This window comes from Oryzias latipes, chromosome 22 (assembly GCF_002234675.1).
Source record: "Oryzias latipes chromosome 22, ASM223467v1".
NCBI lineage: Eukaryota > Metazoa > Chordata > Actinopteri > Beloniformes > Adrianichthyidae > Oryzias > Oryzias latipes.
The window spans coordinates 13,528,965-13,546,265 of NC_019880.2; the positions used below are offsets into that span (position 1 = coordinate 13,528,965).

General features: G+C 39.7%; 3 protein-coding genes across 4 annotated transcripts; 1 reads left to right on the forward strand and 2 right to left on the reverse strand.

Moving 5' to 3' along the window:
• Positions 1-3,162: 3,162 nt before the first annotated feature.
• On the reverse strand, positions 3,163-4,474 carry lrrc74a (leucine rich repeat containing 74A). The gene is made up of 4 exons (XM_023952057.1): positions 4,264-4,474; positions 4,090-4,175; positions 3,628-3,822; positions 3,163-3,537 (listed from the first exon to the last, which is right to left on the reverse strand). The coding sequence occupies exons 1-4, from the start codon at positions 4,343-4,345 to the stop codon at positions 3,382-3,384; spliced, it is 519 nt and encodes a 172-aa protein (XP_023807825.1). The 5' UTR covers positions 4,346-4,474; the 3' UTR covers positions 3,163-3,381.
• Positions 4,475-6,947: 2,473 nt separating this feature from the next.
• Positions 6,948-11,903, forward strand: angel1 (angel homolog 1). Of its 2 annotated transcripts, none has more exons than XM_011490420.3 (10): positions 6,948-7,340; positions 8,449-9,216; positions 9,309-9,538; positions 9,625-9,694; positions 9,774-10,216; positions 10,299-10,422; positions 10,494-10,604; positions 10,690-10,720; positions 10,873-11,036; positions 11,117-11,903. In XM_011490420.3, exons 1-10 carry the CDS (start codon positions 7,274-7,276, stop codon positions 11,272-11,274), a joined length of 2,166 nt encoding a protein of 721 aa, XP_011488722.1. In that variant the 5' UTR covers positions 6,948-7,273; the 3' UTR covers positions 11,275-11,903. The 2 variants fall into 2 exon arrangements, with proteins under 2 accessions (XP_011488722.1, XP_004082632.1); XM_004082584.4 differs by having other exon boundaries at positions 6,955-7,340; positions 11,114-11,903.
• On the reverse strand, positions 11,317-16,540 carry vash1 (vasohibin 1). The gene is made up of 7 exons (XM_004082333.4): positions 15,591-16,540; positions 14,617-14,705; positions 14,265-14,321; positions 13,882-13,956; positions 12,938-13,319; positions 11,956-12,065; positions 11,317-11,877 (listed from the first exon to the last, which is right to left on the reverse strand). The coding sequence occupies exons 1-7, from the start codon at positions 15,810-15,812 to the stop codon at positions 11,805-11,807; spliced, it is 1,008 nt and encodes a 335-aa protein (XP_004082381.1). The 5' UTR covers positions 15,813-16,540; the 3' UTR covers positions 11,317-11,804.
• Positions 16,541-17,301: the final 761 nt, after the last annotated feature.

The following is a 17,301-nucleotide window of genomic DNA, read 5'->3' on the forward strand; positions in this document are numbered from 1 at the left end:
TAGGAAAAGAAGATTTCTTTAGTGGATAGATCCAGGGATCTGTTTGGCACACATGACTGCACAGATAGCTTTGATGATGGATAATAACAGCTTGACTTGGTCTGTTCAATGTCAGCTTCCAAAATGCGATTATTGCTGACTTGATGCATCTTCCTAACTGGGATGGCAGGAAGGGTGGTGTCAAATACACAGGTTCACTTGGCAAACACACTGACCTGATGAACTTTACAAATGTGGTCACATTTCCGGATCCCAGCTGTTCACCTGCAAAAAGCAGTTTTAAAATCCATGTTTAATAATTAATCGTTTTGAATAGATTAATGCAGGGAAAAAAGAGGTACTACTTATGATCTGGGCCACTGAGAGCTGGAAAAAGCAGCAGCAGAGTTGTGAGCATCTTTTCTAAGCTCCTGCAGTTTTCCCAAAGGGTTTTAAAGTCTGTTCTAGCTTTTCACAAACACATTTTTCACATGACCATTATCTTTAAACAAAGAGCATCGATATTTTAAAGGCACTGTGTGCTATGAGTGGTCTTGTTTCCAGTAACAGCAGTCCTCCACAGTGTGATGATGAACATGAGCTCAGAACTTGGATGACAAACACCAAAGGCAGACACAAGCAGCACCTTGAGCTGTGAGATATTTTTTTCAAGCTTTGAACTGTTGTGTTTTGGCGTGTAGGATGTGATCAATTATCTAATATTACTACATTTGTAGACTTAAATAATAAAAGTGGATACAAAAATGAACACGACAGACAAAGCTAAGGTCTCAAATGCTTTTCATTAAGACTAAGCTTGAAATAAATCAAAATATCAGGACCAATCCTCTTAATTTTATATTTCATAGCTCCCTTTGACTGAAAAAAGCCTTGTAGATTATCAGATGTGATACTAAATCTGAGTTTATGTTTTCAAATAAGATTTCAATAGGCTGCACTGTAAACTAATTTTGATTTAAGTTTTAAAATAAATCTTAGGGATTAAATAAGTGAGGAATTTACACAACATGTCACTGGGACTGTGAGTATTACATAGTGGATTCAGAGATTTGTGTCAAGTTTTTCCTTTTTTCCCCACAAGGGCCTGCAGAGAAAGGAGGGAATCAGTTTTGTGTTTCAAAAAAAGGCCATCACTGTGTGTGACAGTGTGAATGAGCTTAGCAATGTCAGAATTGAAAGGTCCTTCTTTTTATATTCAGCTGTTGCTAGATCATGATCTATTCTCTGAAGGTCACAAGAACCCTGACCTCATTGTAGGCCACCTCCAACCTGTTTAGGATTTTTACCATAATGGCAAATCTGAAGGATGCTTTATCATTAATTAGCCGGAGTAGCCTCTAATGAGCCCCTGATACACAAATTACAAACCTGCACATCCAAAGACTGTCACGCAGAGATGGAGCTGCTGACAGAGAACTGCAGATCTTTAATCAGGGCTCCCACTTACTGAACTTCCACTTCATCTCTTTCAAGTCAGCTTCATTGTATTCCTCAGGGTTTTTTCTTCATTTTTTTACAGCTTCATTTCTGCATTCTATCAGCTTTGTCTAACACTCCACCATCTGAGAAAAGTAGAAAAAACACATTTTTCCAATCATTCTACAGCACTTAGTGATGATGATGATGCCTGTCAGAATTTATGCAGCCTCCATCTTCTGTGATGTGGTTGGTCTCTTCGAACTGCCAGTGTTGTTGGTCGCTGCATGTGTCTGGATGCACACTTACCATCATCTTTTGTGCCTGGAAACAAGTTTCCTTCAGTTACAAGAAAGAAAGCGGTTGTGGAGGAATTTGTCTCACTCACACAAAGAATGAGAGAGGCCTCTTTGAATGAACTGTTTTAATGTTTGACAATGTAAACTGATTCAGCATGAAAAAACAAAAGCCAAATCATACAAACATAGTATTATTTTCCAGCTTTTGAATGATTCTTTGAGTCTTTATTTGCAAATTTGGTTGGTTTCTTTTTCTTAACTTTCTTAGTTTTTGCTTTTTCGTCAGCATGCTTGGTATTAAGTGAAGGTCTGGACCTGGTTAGGCTGTCAGTTGTGGGACCTAACTTGCTGTGACTTATCTCTGGATCAGACCGAACACCCTGAGCAGAGATTGTCTTCGCAGCAGCTGACTGAGGAGAATCAGGGAGCAGGTTGGGCTGAGAGAATGACAGCATCGCTGGAGAGCTGGCGGCACGGTATGACGAGGCCCCTTCCAACACTGGTAAGTGAACATGCTCACTGCTCAGGTTAGTAACAGAGTATCTGCTGCTGTTGGACATGACAATGTGGTGCCATGAGCTAAGAGGGGTTGCAGAGAAAGGTTGAGGGCCACTTGACTCCTCTTTGGCCCCTCCAGGGGAAATGACCATGGAGCTGTGAGGTGTGACAGCTTCCACCGCGCTCTGGAAGGTTTTGAGGATTCGATCACTCTTTTGCTTTTCTTTTTTCTGGCGTGACTCAACTTTCTTCAGTTGGAGGCGATGATCTCTCATCATTTGCTTCCTTGTATCTGCCAGTCCCCTAAACACAAACATCAGAGAAGGTCATGAATCTCTTTAAATATAATTGAGGTGAAATATGTTTACATTTATCCCCAGCTTTCCCAGCAGGAAGTCACTCCCAAACACAAATGCAAACAGTGATAAAATGAATGTTTAAAGAAGCTTCATCACCTTACTTTTTGCAACTGTAAAAACAGATGAGGATATATAAGTGTGATCAAACTTAAGGTGAAAAAAATCGACCTGTAGTCAACCATTCCAGTCCTGCCACGATCAAGTCTCTGAATCAGCTCCTCAACCTGATACCCATCCAAAGGAATGCTGGATTGCTGAAATTAAACATGCAGAAATGATACAAAATCCTGTTTTTGCCTTCTAGTTCAGTTTCTTTGCAAACCTTCATTCAGTATAAAGAGTAGATTTGTCTAAAAACCTGGATTGCTCTTCTGAAATCCGTTACAGGGACTTGCATTGTGCCATCTTTGTCAATATTCCGAAAGAAATCCCACAGGCGCAGCTTCCGTTTATCCAGATAATCCTACATTTCAATACAGAAATGGATACAAGTTTAATACAGTTTATGTGTCGTCTTTTTAACAGTCATGCATGTTTTTTCTTTGTGCTTCATATTCATATTACAAAAGCAAACACACACACCTGAACGACTTTCATTGGATCTATTCGTTTCTGAGGCTTTTTAGCAATGAAGCCCCCAACACCTCGATAGTGAACTTTTAGACCAGGATGTTCCTGACGCGTCACTTCCAGCAAATGCACAAAGTTCTGATTCACCTGTACATTCTGTTCAAAGGAAAATAAGGAAAAGATTGCTTTTTAAAAATGTGTAGCATACACATTTTGAAAAAACGAAACTGTGTTTTGTCTTAAAAGTGACTGAGACCTTGATCAACTATTGTCTTTTCTTCAGGAATATAGAAACTCACACATAAATCAATCTCATCCAAGGCAGTTTTGGGTGTGTTTTTCACTATGTTGACCAGGACGAGGGCACCCTCTACTGTTAAAGAGTTATAAGCCAGCTGCAAAGGAAAAATAAAATATAAAAAAAAAGCATTTTATTTAGAGTTGCGGTAAATATGGATAGATCTTAATTTAAGCTTTCCACATACCAGCAGTACTTGAAGAGTGTCATTGTACTCCAGACCCCTGCAAAGCATGCTGACACCCTCATTGGTGAGACGATTGTTGTTGAGGTTAAGATGCACGAGGGTGTTGTTGAATTTTAAGGCTTCTCCAATGGCCAAAGCTCCGTCATTCCCAAAACCATTCCATGATAAATCAAGATGTTTTAACATTGTATTCACCTTAAAGTGAAAATTTTTAAAAAAATTACATTTTTTTTTCCTTTCACACAGCTGAGCAGACAGATAAGAGCTGAAGGCCCCTTGTGTTGGACATATTTTACTGTTACAACAGGGGGTTGTGGATCTTCTGACACACAAGGTGTATATTTGTATAAACCCCTTTTGTAATTTAGGCTAATCTTTATTTATGCTGATTACATTTTACAAATTATATCTGTTCAGAAAGATGATAATTGCTTGCTATTTATTTATTTTTTAGATACTCACCTTTAGTCCGGCACTAAAAGCCACAGCTCCTTTCATTCTAAGGTGATTCCAACTGAGGTCCAACACCTCAAGCCCTTCATTGTTTGCTGTTAAAAAATAAATAAAGTTAAATCAAAGACAGAAATCCCAGTTGGATTTGCCGTGTTGAATATTTGCACACAAGTCTAAACATACCTAGCAGTTGCCCCAAATACTCCCCTCCTTTGCCACAAAACTCATTATGGCTCAAATCAAGCTCCTTCAACCTGGAATTCATCTGCACAGACGAGGGAAACCGCTGTTATTAACAGCCTTGAAAATAAAATACAAATATGCTTAACTTACTGACAAGGCATCTGCCAAATGTTTGGCATCATCATCTATAAATCTGCTGCCTGCAACATAAACAACCAAATGCATGAATAAATCTTTAATCTCTAAACCTTTCAATGATTTTATTGACTTTCTATTTTCGTGTATATCTTAGTTTAAGTAATCTTTTCATAAATTAAGCTTAGATGCTGCTGATTCGCATTTTTACCTGAAAGTTTAATGGATTTTAGTGAAATGTTGTCAGACAATATTTTGGCCACCCATTCAGCTCCATCAGACTTTAAATGGTTGTTGGATAAATCCTAAATTAGTAAAATATTGAAGAAACACTGTCAGTCAGCGTTAGGCCTGGTAGGGCACTTGTGCCCTCTAGTGATCAGTTGTTAGCATTACACACCAGGTGCTCAATGGTGCTGTTAAACCTCAACAGCTGCATGAGGTATCTGGATCCCTCTGCTTGGATGTAATTCCCGGCCAGATCAAGAATACGGATTTGCGTGTCCCCCTAAATAATAACAGAAACAAATTTCTAAATACATTTATGTTTGAACTGTGTCTTTTAGTGATAGATTTAACTCACCACTAAAGCAGTCACAATTGCCTTGCACCCTAAAGGTCCAAGTCCACAGTGGTTGAGCGTCATGGTTGCAGTGCCAACGTTACGTACAAAATGAGAGACAGGAATCACCCGCTCCAACCTGCAGGCTTGCATGTACACCTCAGCTGCAGACACTGTCTTGTTTTTCTTGTTTTCTGCATGCAAAAAATAAAAGAAGCTCCATTGTGAATGCAACTTTGTATGCGTCCATCACAAGGAAGGTTTTGGGGTTAAAAGGTCGGCTCTATCTGAAAGGTTTGAGAATTATTTAAAGAAACTACAATAGCATGGTCTGCTTACCATCAGGATTCAAGTCTTTGTCAAAATCCTCGTCAAAATCTTGGAGCCCAGCCGTGGACGGAGAGTCAAGCTCTTTTAAGCTTAGTGTCTCAATAGAAAGTGTTGACATTATGCCTCCTGTCAAAGTCCATTCACGTTTTATCATAAACATTAAAATTAACGTAAGATGATCAATCTTTGGGTCCGTTTTTTTCTTGTATTGTTCAAAACACTGACTTCTAAGATTCAGCCACTAGTCTCCAGAGAAATGAGGTAGATTTGAGCTGCACAACAGGTAATTCAATCCCTCGTTAAAAATGCATGCCCCAGTGTGCTTGTATTCATCCACCTGACCCAGGCATGTCAACTGCTTCCACAAACATTTGTGGAGGAATGGACTGCTCTTCGGAGCTCAGTGGGATGCTGAGATGGAGGGCCATCACTGTTCACAAAGATAGGAAGAACAGCAACTCAGCCACAAATTGGGTCACCTAAACTGACAGGGAGTCAGTGAATGCTAAAGTTCACCACGTGCAGAGGTTTCCAACCACAGGCATATATTTATTAACTTCCTGCACGCCACAAACCTACAAACGTCAAGTGTCCTTCATGTTAGATTGAGAAGATTGAAATGAGGGCTTTGTGAAATTGGTTTATACTTGCATTACATTGGATGTGGTGGTATGAAGCACGCCACCACTGGACTAAAAAAAGCTTTCCCCAAAGGGACAAATTATGCAATCCGATTGCCAATGAATGAGTCTGGATTTTTTTTTTTTTTTTTTTTGAATGAGTCTGGATTTGGCGGTTGCTAGGAAAACACACTTTAAAAAAAAAAAACTTTATTGAACACAGAAACATTTACAGACAAATAGCAACAAATAATAAATAACACTGGAACGACAAAATTTAGAACTCAAACACAACGGTACACGTAAAATTACAAATAAAAGAGGAAAATATTTAAAAAGAAAATAATACAGGCCATACTGTTATGATTTCTCAAACAGCCAGAAGTACAATTTGGTGGTTTTATTAGCATCTATAAAAGTAATATTTACTTTTTATATTAAAATATTTAAAATATATTAAAGTTTATTAAATAAATAATATAAAAAATATAAAAAACATATTCAAAATAAGTAATAAACTGTTGCATGTCTATTTTATCCGATTCCACAGAAAAATAGAGTAGGATTCATTAAAAAAAGGTGAGATGTAAATCCTGAACAGTTATTGCAAATACTGCTGATATCAACATTCAAACATTTTCATAGAAAAATGTCTATAGGATAAATATCATGTAAAAAAAATGTTAGTGTCTTTACCTTTATTCTTTATATGCATTTTTTCCACAAAGTTGCAAGTTTTTTTTTGCATTTTGTTGAAAAAATAAAGCTTTATTTTAAGTGAGTTTTTTCCCAAAAGGAGCATCATATTTGATCATTGTAACATTAAAATTTGAGTTCCATTAATCTTCAAAAGAGGTCAGGACAGCAAAAAAAAAAAAAAAAAAAAAGTTTTCATCTAACATACAGCACAGGACTGAACACAGGAAAATAAATGATAGTTATGGAGCATAATTAAGGAAAAACAAAAGACCAAACTAGGAAATCACTAGTCATAGGCGATTCTAACAAGATAAACATTTTAATGGCCTTTAGATTTTCTGACTCCCTAAAGGATTAGAAGACCTGTAGTTTTATTTCACAGATGGAAAAAACGGTTTGGCACTGTTATTGTCATAAGTAAACACAAATAAAAGTTAAATACAAAATAGTATTCTGGTTCTCATGGATGTGTTTATAAATTCAAGAATACTATGCTTAAAAAGAAGAAGATACGGTGAAATAATTTAGATAAAAGTTAAAAGAACACTTCAGAATTTGTCAGGAAAAAGTGATTGACTGACAGCAAACACTTGTCCGTCCGCGTGACGTTTTGCGACAGCAGCGACCGTAGAATGCGCATGCGTTGAATGTAGTGAAAAGTAACATGATTGGAAACTTGCTCTTCCACGTTCTCTATCCGTTTTCGCGCTACATCAACTCTAGACTCGCAGGTAAAACTTTATAACCGTTATAATGTTGGATTAAAGTGTTGGTTTAGCTACTATTTTGATAGTTTTTTCGCTGCGTTTTACATATGGCTAACGCTGGTTGCAAGCTAGCAAGCAGGACATGAGAGTTAGGCTGACATTTTTTCTCCCATCATCATCAGACAGGACGCAAACTTCCTTCGTCAGTTCGTGGTTTAAATAGAGTTTCCTAGAGTAGAAGTCAAAAAAAAAAATCTACTTTCGTCTCCTGGCTGTCTTTACATTTCATTAAGCTGCCCCTTTAGGGAAATTAAAAGAAACTCATAAAGAAAAGACAGAAAACTATCATCGGAACACTGAACTTAAGATGTTTTTGAATTAGTATCAAATCAAATTCCACAAGACATAAACTCAAAACGTCAGCGCCAAATACAAACTATTCTAACACACTAACAGTAAAATCACCAACTCCACTTTAAAGCTCAAAACGACATTTCTAAAATAACATTTAAAAAAACTAGTTTGCAGAAAAATATTCTGTTGTTATCTTTGAAAAAATACATGTGCAACTCATATCTAGATATATAAATGTTGTCATAGAGACAAAGTTTTACTATGTAAACATCCTCACAGAAAAACGTTTATGTAATTACTTTACAGTGTAGTTGTTCTGAGTTTGTTTTAAGTGTAAACTTTAGCTAAACCAATTCCCTCTTTGATCTCTGACATATATTTAATAAGCCAGTTTAGTGTATGACATCCTAATCTACTTTCTTTAAGTACGTTGCTTTTACTACACTTTTGACCTTAAAATTTATCTTTAAATAATACAAATTTATAATAGACAATATTTAACGTTGCTAAACAAATGTTAGTATGACATTAAGAGTTTGTTTCTGCTAAACGCAGTGAATAAAGAGATGCATTCTTTGTTTGGGTGTTGTTAAAAAAATTTTTTTTCAAACTTCCCCAAAATGATAAAGCATCATTCCCATGTAAAAAAAAAAGCAATTGGGGGGAAGAAAAAAAAAGATTTCAAGTATTTTCAAGCCTTTGAAACTTCTTAGTCTTTTGCCGCTCATCTGGAAAATGTTCTTTCACACATATAGAAACCATTATCTTCATTTTACAGAAACATCAGGGAATGCCGTCACTCCTGCTGTGGTTAAGGCCACAACAGACTGGGATGGTGCTTCTCTTACCGTCAGCCTCTTGCCGTCTCAGACAACCTTGGTGCACCATAGTGGAGAAACGAAAAAAAGGGTAGAAAAGGAAAAGAAGCACGCCCCGAAAACTGACATGGAATCGCATGAAGGACCAAGGCAGGATGCAGACTCAGAAATCACTGAGGTGTCTGTTTTGCAGAGGGATGCAGGAAATCCCAATGAAGACAGCGATAAGAAGCAAGACTCAGAGGATGGATGCTCCTCCACAGTTGACTGTGCTGGTTTAGAAGCAGAACAGTTGAAGAGTCTGCAAACACAAAGCCATGTGCAAGAAGAGAAGCTTACAGCTGTGGAACAAATTCAGATACAAACCTCTCAAAGTCCAGCTGGGAGCAGCGAGCACAGTTGTTCAGCTGAGGGTCAACTCCACACGCCAAGCAAGAAGAATCTCCAGACTTTGGCGGAAACCGTGTCTGAAATATCCGAGTGTTGGGATGAATATACTCTTCTGTCTGGAGAGGAAACGTATAATACTGCAAGCGCTCCTCAGTTAACCCTGTCGTCCCTGCCATCCGGCACTCAAGCTCATCTTCAGTGTGTTGAAGAACACGAAGAGCAGACCTGTTGGCACTTCCCTCATGGACCAGGTCTAACACAGGAGATCCAGTGCAAACCATGGGAATTTCCTGCTCTGAGCTATTACCTGCCAATGGAGCCGGCGGAACAGCTTGAAGGCAGGAAATGTCACATTATTATCAGCCAATCATCAATTAATCTAATGTTCTTTTGCTTCATGTATTTATTTGAAATATTATGTTTTAAACAGTAATATGGAGGGTCTGGAAGGAGTTGAGCGACTGCAATGCTGCAGTGGAGCGGATACCCTTCCAATTCAGTGATGGATCAATGGACTTCACTGTCATGTCCTACAACATCCTAGCTCAGGATTTACTAGAACTTAACCAGTATTTATATAAACACTGCCCTCTGGAGGTGTTGGATTGGAACTACCGCTACAACTTACTAGTAGAGGAAATAAAAAAATGGACACCAGATGTGAGTCAAAAACACTTCTTTTTTTCTTTTTTGTTAGATTCAAGTACAGTCGTCTTTATTCTTTCTTACGTTTTTCTCCAATGTAGATATTGTGTCTCCAAGAGGTTCAGGAGAACCACTATCGTGAACAGCTGCATCCTGCTCTTGTTGAAATGGGTAAGCATTCAAAGCCATAGCAGAGTAGCACCAGTGGTTCATTTAGAGACAGATGTTTTGTTTTTTTTATGTTGTGCAGGTTACTCCTGTATCTACAAGTGTCGCACAGGGACCAAAACAGATGGCTGTGCTGTTTGTTATCGCAGCAAACGCTTCGCTGAGGTTAGCTTCACTAAACTGGAGTTCTTCAGGTCGGAGACGGGGCTGTTGAACCGGCACAACGTGGGCATCGTTTTACTGCTTCGGCCGCTGGTGGCTCAGGGTGCGGCGCTCAAAGAGAGCGGACCGCCGCTGTGTTTGGCCAACACCCACCTACTCTTCAACCCACGCAGGGGGGACGTCAAACTGGCCCAGTTAGCAATAATGCTGGCAGAAATCGATGCTGTGGTGAAGTCCTGCAAGGTCAAAGGTGAACACTGCAATGTTGTGCTGTGCGGAGACTTTAACTCCCTTCCAAACACTCCTCTGTACCAACTCATTGTCACTGGTGAGCTCTATTATCAGGGACTGCCAGCATGGATGGTGAGAACACACAGAAAAATACACAATTAGTTTTTTTCTCTGCAGCTGGCTCACTCACCTTTGAACAGTTCATGTCCAACAGGTATCAGGCCAGGAGGACCTGTCATACAAGCCCAGTTGTCACAGACTGTCTGCCCCACTGCTGCCTGGCTCCCTGGGTATCACTGACAGCTGCCAGTACACCTCCGTCAACAGTCTGAAAGCAGGTCTGTTTTTCTACTGTTGATTCCTGGTTTCTCCTTTCATTTGATCATATTCACTACATTGTTTTGTGTAGGAAAATGTCGCTACAGCCACGACTTCATGCTGCAGCTGCGCTTCTGTCCCGCTGCGTGTTCCCGTCCTCCAGACTTGGTTCTGATTCCAGGAGTGACTGACCTTGCCCCAGGTCAGACGCTCACCCAAAATCATTCTGCTCTCCTTACAGGTCTGAAGTAAGTTTGCTTTTTTTTCCTTTTTATTTTTCTACACAGATGCGTCAAAGCCAAATCACTATCCCCAAAGGTCAGTTTGGTTCATCTTATTCCAACAAATATACACATTTGAACTGTTACTCTGCTAAATAAATTTATCAATTATTTAAAATAAAAACGAAAATGTCTTTTTTCATTTTCATCAACCTAAATCTTTGTGTGGAAACTGTATCGCTTTCACAGGTTTCGGGACATTCTGCAGCATCGACTCAACCTGGAATCTGTCTACAAGCATGTTTGTCCAGACGTGGACAGACCTGAGGTCACGACCTTGCACTCTGAAGTAGGAGCCACTGTTGACTATATCTTCTACACCCCAAAACGCACATGTCCTTCTCATCAAAAACGTGAGCTGAACTATTTCACGTTAAATTTGGCATAAAGTTGTGGTTTAAAGGATGACATATATGGGTTTTGTTTGTAGCAGGTGAAAAGTTTCCCGGTGAAGGCCTGAAGCTTACCGGATATCTCTCTCTCCTGCCGGAGGACATGTTGTGGTCCATGAACGGTCTTCCCAACCAGATCTTCCCCTCTGACCACCTCAGTCTATTGGCCCGCTTCCAGCTGGATCTTAACATTTCTTAAAGAAAAGGGCGACAAACACGCCAGCCTGAAATGCTGGCAGACTGCCTCAAGTTTTAGTTTATTTGATAGGGATTTAAAAGAAGACATTTCTCTGCTTTGTGTTTGATTAGGCAACAAGACTGAAAAATAAAGAACTTTTTGATTTAAACATTGATACAAGGCACAGGCAGCGGTTTATAAACCAGTACTTACATGTGTGGTAGACGCCAGCAAAGTGGAGGTGGATTTGTACGACACGCTATGGTTTTGCACACTCGGCACATAAATACAGACTAGCTGCATACAGGCCCGAATGCACAGATTTGTGTAAGAATATGTTTCCACTCAATGGTGCTTTATCCCACACTAATAAAAAAACAATTCTGTACATTTCCTATACTAAAATCAGTGTCAGCACCAGTTACTGTACACATTTAAAGGCTACATGAAAAAACTTGTACAAACAAAGATGTTTTAGGAAGAAAAGTTGCTGGTGACCCATCCAACACACGGGTCAAAGTGTGGGGCTAGTTTGAGAAGCAATTTACAGTTCAGACTCGAATCTGGTATCCGTTGATGTCTGTTGATGACTTTTGTTCCAGAACCTTCTTCTCTCCAGAGGGACTGCAATAAAAACAGAAAAAAAACAACAATAGTCACGTGTTTTTTTTAAATCTGAATGCAGGTTCATCACCATCGTACCGTTTCTCAACTCGGCTGATCCTGCGAACGGGGCTGTTTGGTCCTCTGCTGGGTGAGCCCATGCTGTTTCTCCTGTCTTTGGTTGGAGACGGAGGCGCTTGCTTTCCTATCTGCAAAAGCGATGGCCAGAAAGGAATCGCCCCATTAGAATTCAGACCCTTTCAAAGTGTCACATTGGTGAATAGAAGATGCCTCTGTCCTTCCTGTGCACATCGGCAGTTTAAATCCATCCACCCCTGTAATGTGATTGTGTGGAGCATTCTGGATTAAAAGGCCAGCTGTTGATGGATTAAGCCATCAGTGCACAAAGCACACAGCAAAGCCATTGCATTAGTTTTATACCACATAATGTTATGCATCGAGGTTGGCTTGGCATAAGGAGATGATGTGTTTTACATCCTTGAAAGAAGCATTTGGATTCATAGCCCATGACAAAGCAGGTGGCATTGTTAGCAAACTGGAATTCTTGAACACGCTTTGAGCATACGGTGTTAACACTGGACTGTCGCAATCTGATACTAGCACACGTACTCACAGTTCGAAGAGAATTTGGGTGAAATGTTGAAGCAGTTCAAATCTCATAAACTTTGCTCCAGGCTTTTTCTTCACAGCTCTACTACAGTATATGAAACACTTGGTGTCATATGATTCTGTCTGGGCACAAACCACAATTAATAATTTCTCCTCCAATGGGTCACTTTTTGAAAAAGCCGCTATCCATGAATCACTACCAAATCCTCGTCTCTGACGGGTCAAAGTCCAGCCGTATTAACTTTCAACGCGTGTTCATTGGCTGTGAGTTTTGTCCATAGAGCCCAAAAACTGACCTAAAAATGTGCGTAGCGACATGTGAGCCCGAGTGTTTTCAAAGCAGAAGCCTGAAACCCACATTTATGGGAATTTATATTGGAAGTGGTCGCTTGAACATGTGTTTCCAAACCCAGTGAGAACATAGCTGAACAGTCAGGTGACAGTGATGTACCTTCAATCTCATGTCACGGGTGTGCCTTTCCAGCTCCTTCCGCAGCTCCTCCTTACTCATCTTGTCTATGTCTATTATTGAGTGCTTCCATTCTATCTGCTCCACACTGTGGGGGTCGTGGGACACGTACTGGCCGATTTTCACCTTGCGCAGGGTGTGCCAGTTCCCCCTGTAGGCCCCTTCAAACTCCTGAACTAAGTCTGTTAGTGTGCGGAACTCCATGGGCTTGAACATGAGGTCCTCTCTTCGACTCATGCCCAGGGCCCCAAAGCGGCCCCCGCTGTAAACGCCCAGCACAATATGGTAGAAGTGGTTCCCTGAGTATTGAGACTTAAAGCTGAGCGGAAAGCGCTCCACACCAGGCATGTTGTTGGTGAGGTAACTGTTGGGACAGGTAAAGGAAAACAGCATTTGGGGACTAAAAATACAACTTTAAAAAAGACATTTCCAAGAGTGGAAAGGTTAGTTAATTACTCATCCAAAGTTCCTGCAAAACTGGTAAATTTGGGGTTGTGTTCAAAGTCCCTCACTACTTGGAGCAATATATCAGGCATTCGCTCTATTGGAGGGGTGTCTGAATCTACAATTCCAAAATCCAGTAATCTGGAAATTTCCCAGAGGTCTCTGCAAAAACTAGTGTGCACTGATGCTCACTAGATTGGCCAATATAGACCGTGGTGCATTGTGTTAGAGCGATTTGTCATTTAAAAAAAAAAATGTAAAAGAGTTTACATGTGTCCAAATTATGTTCAAATCCAGGACACTAAACCATCCCGCTCTATACAGTCTTTTAGGGATTAGAGAGTCGTGAGGGAATTTGGACATAGCCTGGATCTCCCGTTTCCATTGATCAAAAAGAATGTTACTTCAGTTCCTCTAAAAGTCAGCAAAAACATAATATGAAACTGCAATTGGCACTGCATGCTGATTGGCTGTAAAGATACATTCCCAGGATAACTGCTTCCAGACATTTGATTGGCAGAGCCTCCCGTGTCATCTCCTTCGCAATGTCCATTAACCTGTGAAAAATCAATAACATAAAGTTATCCTTTTGAAACTCAAAAATGACCTAAAACTGTCAATTATGCAAACAGACAGTTAATTATTTCATGCTGCCAAATAAAAGTGTTTTCCACAATCTGTGAAAATAACATCCTGCGTTGCAGGCTGGAGCTCTGACTCAAAGCTCTGGAGTGAAAGCAGAGGCACTAGCTAATCCACATGCATCAGTCATCACCTGCTAAAGACTGAGAAACAAGCACCGTCCTTGTTATCTTGTGACTGGTGACCTAAAAGCTCTGCGGATTAAAAAGGGAGACTTGCTTACGCGGTGAGAGGACGGCTTTTCTTTATCTCAAAAAACTGCGTCCCTGTGTGATTGTACCTAAAAGACGGTTAAGGGTGAGCTACAGCTGAAAATGCTTTTGGACAACGCAGCATCAAACACTGAGAAGCAGCAAAAGGGCTGTGATATTCATAGTTTGCTGTTTAATTATTGAAGACTTCCTTTCTTCTCTAACCAGATATTGTGCATCCCCTTAACATTGAATAAACTGTACTGACCTACATCTGAGACCGGTTGGTCCACGCTGTGCACTGAACAAGCTAAATACTTCTGGCTGTACTTAACTTCAAAGACAATATGTATTCTAACTTTTCATGTCTTTTAGAAAGGATACTGCAGTTCCCTGATGTACTTCTGTATGGCTTCCAGCCGTTGTGGGATAGTGGTTGTAAGTTGGTATGAAGGCACACTTGGTATGGGAATCTGTGGGGCAAAACAGCTACATTAAAACAGGAAAAATCCCATAATCATTGAGCTAAATAGTGTGGTCATCTTCCATCACTGTGCTCTTTTTTTGTTAGTTATAGCAAATGACAGGAGTATTGCAATATTAGGATTATATATGTATCAAGCTTTTGCATAAATGTGTAAAAACCCAATGTGACAAAACCGAGCATTGTGGAGTTACAGAAAGTAGAGCCACGCTAAAAGTAATTTAAAACATTGTTATGCAAGACTTATGCTGCAAAACTTTTTTTGTCCTATACATAAAAAAACTTGAAAAAAGTACTTTTACTGGATGAGTGGGAAATGGATGAGTCAAAATACTATAAAACCTCTAAGTATAAATATTTTTTCATTTTGTAAAGTTTATTATTTATGACTCAAAACAAAAAAAATGTTTTTAAGCCAGTTTCAACTCATATGTGAGTGAATTTGCACCTGAAAACCAATTTGACTTGCATAAACATACAACCATTTTAACTTGAAATATATTCATATCACCCTGAAAGAACCTCTGTGCAAACATTCATTAATACATCAAGTCAACGTATGTAACGCCACTCATTTCACTAGTGTGGAGATTGTCATTTTATTAATTTTTTGCTATGGAGTCTAGTTCTTTTGTTCATATTTTATTACATACTGCATCGGCTCTTGAATACAATGCATAGCATGCATAGCAAGCATAGTCATACGTTTTTAAAACTTCAACAATTGTTTGCAGACATAATCAGCCTTTTTCAGTTGATATCTCAATTTGAAATGGTTGATAATCATTGGGATGATCACACAAGGTAAATCTAGATTTGTCCAAAAATCCTTTTTGGACTTAGATGGTTCCACAAAAACTATATTTGCCCTTACCTTGGGAAGGTCAGCGGCACTCCGGATCTCCTTTGCCAGCCCTTCACCATTTGGATGAATTCTTGCCACATGACGCCACATCCTCTCCCAGGTCTCCTCATCCACTGGGAGACCTCCTCTATTCACATAGAAAGGCACCCCTCCATCTCTCATTTCTTCTTCACCTTCATCCTCCTGTTCCTCATCCCTCTCCTCTGCTGAGCTCACTGTGGCCCTCAGCATGTTTCCTGCAGCAGGTAGCCAGTGGAGTCCTGGCAAAGAAACGTTCTGATTTCCTGGATTCGGCTGCTGCTTAAGCCTGTGGGTTTAAGTAAGATCCAACAGCAGATGGCCAACTCATGACATCCAGGGGCTTTTGGCAGCCATAATTTAAATTAAATTATTTGTGCAGTGGATTAAAATTAATTTTGACAAAACTGACTTTAGAAGCAGAAGAAATTGGAAAGAAAATAATTGTTGTTTGTTTGTTCTTTTTTTTAAATGTATATATTAGACACCAGAAATAAAAGTAATCAGGCTGCGATTTTTTTGTTTTGTTTGTTTTTTTGTGGAAGATATTAGTATAAATCTGACAGTAAAGTTACCAAAAAAAAGGTAACTAAAACAGTATTATTTCTATTCCCACGAAAGAGTAAATTTAAAATAAGACCAAACCCAAACACTGTACACCATTATAACGGTCTGCAGGAAGGTTAACAGGAAAGTAATCCTAATTCCCTGTTCCGTCAGAGGTCGCAAACGTCCCATCTATTCACAATCAAATCTGTATTGTGAGCCCGCTTCCTCCGCCGCTCGTCAAAAAGGCCAGTTTAGGTCCTTTTCGTTGAATCATTTCTTGTCTTTAAAGCCGGGTCATTGTCCATAAAGATGCTCTTGAATCCATCGACCCTCTTAAGAACACTCCCCGATGTCCTTCTCTGCGCATGCGTTGTTTACAACGGATGAGCTCAGCTGCAAGTTGTGCTGCGTTTAGGTGTTCCTCGTAAATTGTCGATTTTCTGTCATGGTTTAAATCTGAAAGATATTACAAGTTCAATGATAAAACAGTTGACTAAATAATTAGAGTCATATGTGTACATTAAAAACTCTGGTTCACTGTTAGTGTAAGAGTTCAGCTTAAGATTTTTTTTTTCCCAAAGACTTTTATAATAATGATACTCTTGCTACACTACAGATTTCAACCAGATTATATTTTTGAAGGTCTGCTCTTCAAACATCAAACTTTTTTGATTTATATAGTGCCTTTCATTTTGGTTAAAAATACAAAACGCTTAACATAAAAGAAGATAAAATATTCATAAAATATGAAAATTATTTAAAACAGAAAACACAAGACAATCACACACAGATGGGACCCCTCCCTCACCAGATTCCTCCCTCCACCCGCCCAGTTCCCCCAGTAGAACCCTGGACAAAAACGAAGAACAGCTTAAAGAAGGTCTGGCTTGGTACTGCTGTGAGGAAACGATGGAGATCCATTCATTCCAAGGCCCAGCCCGGCCGTGGGGGTCAATACCACAGCGCCCGCCTAACACAGAGCAGCCTAGGGCCCACTCTACAGATATTAGCCCACAGAGTGGGACCCCAGCCGGTCCAATGACAACGAGCACCGCAGCAACAGTGCCCCCTACAGGCGGAGCTGGTAGTGCCCCAGAACAATGGATCCCCAAGAGGAAAAACTGGATTATGAAAATTATCAATTATCAAGATT